The 6,385-nt window shown below is 41.0% G+C and overlaps 1 protein-coding gene across 1 annotated transcript; it reads left to right on the forward strand.

Annotated features, from left to right (window-relative positions):
• Positions 1–455: 455 nt before the first annotated feature.
• Positions 456–5,995, forward strand: DDX5 (DEAD-box helicase 5; the record flags this gene model as incomplete). Its single annotated transcript, XM_010171065.1, has 12 exons — positions 456–621; positions 768–864; positions 946–1,079; positions 1,202–1,267; positions 1,716–1,857; positions 1,936–2,096; positions 2,256–2,428; positions 2,625–2,735; positions 2,959–3,020; positions 3,108–3,167; positions 4,408–4,632; positions 5,223–5,995. Coding segments are annotated over 12 exons (1,780 nt in total), but the record flags the coding sequence as incomplete, so codon positions are not given.
• Positions 5,996–6,385: the final 390 nt, after the last annotated feature.

Below are 6,385 nucleotides of genomic sequence, written 5' to 3' on the forward strand. Positions count from 1 at the left end.
CATCATTATTGAGAGAAACGTGTCTTTTGGGAGACAAGAAAACCGTTTACAGGAAAGTTATCCCAAGGTTTTGTAACTTCCTCTGCCTGTTTACTGCAGGCTGACAAACAATGGGAGTGTCACTGGGGTGGGAAACGATTTTGATCACGGGACAATACAAAGGTTTTCATGTCCTTACTTCACCTATGTTGTAACTTGCTAATAGGCCTTTCCATTTCATTTTATGGGAATTGCAAACATAGGTCTTACTGTAGCTTCTGAATACGAGTTGCAGCTTGGCAGATGGTGGCATCTGCAACTTCAGTATGTTTTTTGAGGTTTCAGTATCCTGTAGGTGGGGTTTATAGTTATCAATTGTAAAGTTACAGGGTGGTCTGCAAAGATAGTGTCTGAGTTGTATAAGAGGAGGACCAAAACATTTCTCTTGGATTCTACGTTATGATCTTCTGTTCTAGGTTTGGAGCTCCCCGTTTCGGAGGAAGTAGAGGTGGACCCCTCTCTGGGAAGAAATTTGGAAACCCTGGGGAAAAACTTACAAAAAAGAAATGGAATTTAGATGAGCTGCCCAAATTTGAGAAGAACTTCTATCAAGAACATCCTGATGTAGCTAGACGTACTGTGGTATGTACCCTGTCCAGCTCATGTGAAAGTAAACAAATAAGTGCAAACATGCTGAGGGTCATGGGGCCCAGCAGGCACATATGAAGTAACTTAAGGTAACTTTGGTATCAAAGACTATTTCCAATAATGGGATTTTTGTCTTGCAGCAAGAAGTTGAACAGTACAGATCAAGCAAAGAAGTCACAGTTAGGGGCCATAACTGTCCAAAACCAATTATAAACTTCTATGAAGCTAACTTTCCTGGTAAGTGAAGACTAGCATACTGATCATTCTTCCAGGCTTGTTTAAAACAAAGTTTTAGTAAATTTTAATTTTCTGTTCAAGCAAATGTTATGGAAGTAATTCAGAGGCAGAACTTCACTGAACCAACTGCTATTCAAGCACAAGGCTGGCCTGTTGCATTGAGTGGATTGGATATGGTTGGAGTGGCACAGACTGGATCAGGGAAAACACTGTCTGTAAGTTTTGATTGTAGCCTGGAATACTGCTGGATTTCAGCAGTGAAAGCATGGCCTCGCTTACTGCAGGCTGAACACTCCTGGGAAGAGATTGTAATGAGGCTTTTCTTTCTTCCAAACAGTACTTGTTGCCTGCTATTGTGCATATAAATCATCAGCCATTCCTGGAGCGAGGAGATGGACCTATTGTGAGTATTCCTAAATGAAAAGGGATCTGAATTTCTGGAGAATGTGATTTTTTAATTATTTTTTTTACAGTCCAATTGTCTGTGCTTGTAAGAGTACATAGCTGTATTGTGTTTCTCTGTGACTAAAGTGGTTCCATGTTTTGCTCTTTTCCCAAGAACATTCCATAAGCTTTGATTGGATTGTCCTTAAAATTGTAGAGAACAGGGCTAGGTGTCCCCTTTTGGAAATGGCTATCCCCTGGAAGCTGATGACTCTGAGGTATCTTACCACAGATAGGTCAGTGTTAGCTGGTTACTGAGATGCCATGCAGTTCAGTTTGGGGCTACTGAAATCCACTTCAGTCATTTTGGACTGCAGTAATACATGACAACCTTTACATTTAAAAGTAAGGTCAGACTAGAAGCTTCTAGTAGACATTGAACTAAGAGCTGGGCATCTTATTTCTAGTGTCTTGTGCTGGCACCAACTCGTGAACTGGCTCAACAAGTGCAGCAGGTAGCTGCTGAATACAGCAGAGCGTGCCGTTTGAAGTCTACATGTATTTATGGAGGTGCTCCAAAGGGACCACAAATCCGTGACTTAGAAAGAGGTATGGATGAGCCTGGATGGATCTCTGTTTGAGGCAATGTGAAAACTACATCAACTGACTTCACTGCTTGGTTTTTAGGTGTGGAAATCTGCATTGCAACACCTGGAAGACTTATAGACTTCTTAGAAGCTGGAAAGACCAATCTCAGAAGGTGTACTTATCTTGTTCTTGATGAGGCTGACAGGATGCTTGACATGGGATTTGAACCTCAGATTAGAAAAATTGTGGATCAGATAAGAGTGAGTATAAACAGTTCATACATTGCAGAAACAAATGCCACTGTGCTTATTAAAGCAAGGGCAGTGCAATTAACCTTTTTAGGCTTGTCTGGGTAGCTGGGTTTTGGTTGGGTGTTTGACTGTATATTGATCTTGTACTGACCTAGTTTGCTTCTCCAGCCTGACAGGCAAACTCTGATGTGGAGTGCCACGTGGCCAAAGGAAGTAAGGCAGCTGGCTGAAGACTTTTTGAAAGAATATGTACACATCAACATTGGTGCATTAGAACTAAGTGCAAACCACAACATTCTTCAGATAGTGGATGTGTGTCATGATGTAGAGAAAGATGACAAGTAAGTAGTCAGTGGGGGCAAAGCATTCATTATGTTTTTTTAATGGTTTTAGTTTATAAACTGTGAAATGAATTTGTTGTGATGGATTTTTGACACCAGTCTGAAACCACTAAAAAAAGTAAAAAATGAGGCTGCTAAAACTAAACTTGTTTGGAGTAAATCAATCCCAGCTGTAACCATCTTCTCTTCATAATAGGCTTATTCGTCTGATGGAGGAAATAATGAGTGAGAAGGAAAATAAAACAATTGTTTTTGTGGAAACCAAAAGACGGTGTGATGATCTTACCAGGAAAATGAGGAGAGATGGGTGAGTGGAATAGCTTGCAATTCAGTGAACCACCCCAGTAGTCTGTGCTCTTGATTCTTCATGAGTGACCACTTAACAGTCAAAACTGTCAAATACAGTGACACCAGATGTCAGTTAAAATGCTGAAATCTAGAAGCTATTTGCAACTTGCCAGTAGCCCTGTCTTTGACTAATGAAACTACTCAAGGAATGCTCCGAGTTCAATCAAGTTCTGTATTTTCAGGTGGCCAGCAATGGGTATTCATGGTGATAAAAGTCAGCAGGAGCGGGACTGGGTTCTAAATGGTGAGTATGTGGTTTATATTGGTAACTTTTACAAGCGTATGATCTGTGTTACTTAATGAAGAAACTGACGAGTTGCTTGTGTTACAGAATTCAAACATGGAAAAGCACCAATCCTGATTGCTACAGATGTTGCATCCAGAGGTCTAGGTTAGTACAACTCGTAATGCCAGTTGCCCAAAGCTATTTAAAGAAAGTCTATTGCTTTCTTTAACCTCTGCATTTTTCTAAGTTTTCTTCACATAAAGGTGCAGTCTTTGTGGCAAGGCCTAGGCATGACAATCGGAGGACTCGAGGGGGATGGAGGACTAGTGGAAATGATCGGCTGGCTGCTTCCAGTCAAATAGAGAGGTGAAAGCTGAGAGCATTGTGTGCCAGTAATCTTCAAAAGGCAAAGATCATCCTTTAAACTACTACCCCATAAACTGTTCTCTCATGAAATAAGCAGTTTCATTCACAGTTCACTTTGCCCTGGTATTTCCCTTTTCTCCATGCTTTGCATGATTTGCCATGGTGCAGTACTGTTAGTTTTGTGCATACTGTTTGCTGTGATCTGTGGGTCTTTGAATTTCAGTGAGTTTGCTGAAATGTTGAAGGAAATAATTACAAACTTCAATTTTTTTTTTCAACCATGAAATGGAGAGAGCAGCTCTAAAATGTACTAAGCCTTGTACAAATTGGTGAGTACTGGCACATGAAATCTGAGAAAAAGGCCACCTCTCACTTTAACAAGTGGGGCAGGAAAGCAATGGCTTTTCAAATGCCTTTGAAAGTCGAAGTTCCTCCACCTATACATAGTCGTCATGTCGAGACCTGCCAGAGAGAGACACATTCTCAAGTGAACCCTGGCTTCTTGGAAGCGCTTGCCTAGACGAGACACAGTGCATAAAAACAACTTGGTGACTTTGGGGGGACAGGTATGTTTTTCTTGCAGCTGCGGTTCAAAGGTCTTGGCAAGACGAGCAGTGTGGCCCCTTTTTTTTGAGCTTCTAATGAGTGTGTATGTGAAGGACCTTGTATGTTTTTACTCTAAGGTCCTCAAATGAGCACATGAAGAGGCTGCTGTGAGCTTTAGTGGCCCTACTGCAAGAAGCATTCAGATGTCACTTGATGATTTGTAAAGGGGACTCTTGAGTTGGGAATGACAAGCAAATGCATACTCCTTTATGGTAAGGTTTTGGATCACAGGGTGGGTGATGAGACGGGAACAGACGGAGTGTGCATAACTTTCTCTTCCACAATACTCATGCAGAAATGGATACTTCTAACACTGTTCTTTGCAGCCATTATTTCCTTTAAAGTACTATTGTCTAATCTTTATCTTCGATTTGGCTGTTGTGGTGTGCAAAACTTCGTACCTTCCTTTTTGCCACACTGCAACACTTTACAGATGTGGAAGATGTGAAATTTGTCATCAATTATGACTACCCTAACTCCTCAGAGGACTATATCCACCGAATTGGACGAACTGCCCGCAGTACCAAAACAGGCACAGCATACACATTCTTTACTCCTAACAATATTAAGCAAGTAAATGACCTCATCTCTGTGCTTCGGGAGGCTAATCAAGCCATCAACCCCAAATTGCTTCAGTTGATTGAAGACAGAGGTTCAGGTAAGTACTGTTCTCAACCACAGTGCATAGCTTTCCTCTTGGAACAAAATGGAAACTCCAATTCCACCTCCAACCTCTCTCCAAAATGGATGTGGAAGGTGGTTTAGCTACCAGTTGTGGTGACCTGAAAAAGGTATTTATTAATTAAAAAAAAAGCCCCCTCCCCCCTCAATGCTCCACACTCATGTTGTGGCACAACTATGGCTAGTACCAAAGGTGCACTTCTGAGTGTTTACTCTGGGGGAAAAAAAAAACCAAACCAAAACAAAAAATGACACTTCATGGTTCAGTTTTGTGGCCTTCTCATATGGCTTGGGAAAGATGGATGTAACACTGGCTTATTGGCAGAGGAAAATGACTTTTTGCCTTGATGCTACCATGTGTGTTACAGGGGAGAGTATATGACTCTCATAGATTTCTCCATCAAAATAGTCTTCATCTAGAGTCCAGTTAGCAACTAGTTTCTACAGTAGATTTGCCTTGCTGAGGTAAAAAGGGAAAGACTTTTCTTTTATTAGCTGAACCCATTTGGTGGTATGTAAAATTTAGACTTTATGTTATATATAACTATGTCTTGTCTCTTTTGCTAGGTCGTTCCCGAGGTGATCGACGTGACAGATACTCTGCGGGCAAAAGGGGTGGATTTAGTAGTTTTAGAGAGAGGGAGAACTTTGAGCGAACCTATGGTGCACTAGGAAAGAGAGACTTTGGAGCAAAAACTCAAAATGGGGCTTACAGTGCCCAAAGTTTCAGTAATGGAACTCCTTTTGGAAATGGCTTTGCAGCTGCAGGCATGCAGGCTGGCTTCAGGGCTGGTAACCCTGCAGGAGCTTACCAGAATGGCTATGAGCAGCAGTATGGAAGTAATATTGCAAATATGCACAATGGCATGAACCAACAGCAGTATGCGTATCCTGCCACTGGTGCTGCTCCTATGATAGGTTACCCAATGCCGACAAGTTATTCTCAATAACTTAGTGTATTTAAATGTCTCAGTTTTTCATAATTGCTCTTTATATTGTGTGTTATCAAAACAGGATAGTTATTTAAGAAATGGGAAATGCAGAAATGACTGCAGTGCAGCAGTAATTATGGTGCACTTTTTTGCTATTTAAGTTGAATATTTCTCTACATTCCTGAAACAGTTTTTAGTTTTTTGTACTAGAAAATGCAGACAGTGTTTTCAAAGTTAAATGTACAGTGATTTGAAATACAGTAACAGAAGGCAGTGCATGGCCTTCCAATAAAGATATTTGAAGACCGAGTTTTCTTTCAGATGGCAATTTTCTCAACATGTGCACAACTTTACATTAATAGAATGTCAAAAATGTTTTTTCTATTAAATTCTAGAAAGGTTTCTCAACTGTGTCTGATTAAACATTTAAGCTTGTACAAAAAACAGCCTTGCCTTGATTGGGCTAGATTGCTTAGCATGGCAGGCTCTGCTTCGATGGGGAAGAAAACTAAAGCTGGCTTCTAAGTAACTGTTGGAAACTGTTCTTGTCTTGCTAGCATGGGGCCAGTTTTTGGAGAAGATCCACTGGAGTAATGGTATAGCTCAAAGTCTTGCTGATGAAAACTGCAGTGGTGTTGCTAAGAAGCTGCTACGAGTGTAGGAAGCTTTTGCAGCATCATAACTGTTGCCTTCACATGAGCATGTGTGCAGACTAGGCTTGAGTGTAATGTACCTACAACTGTCAGGCCTTGTGAGTTAGCATGCAGGCTTTTACTCTGGGCTTCGGAGAAATGGGAA

The sequence above is a fragment of the Antrostomus carolinensis genome, unplaced genomic scaffold, assembly GCF_000700745.2.
Source record: "Antrostomus carolinensis isolate BGI_N321 unplaced genomic scaffold, ASM70074v2 scaffold52496, whole genome shotgun sequence".
Taxonomy (NCBI): domain Eukaryota; kingdom Metazoa; phylum Chordata; class Aves; order Caprimulgiformes; family Caprimulgidae; genus Antrostomus; species Antrostomus carolinensis.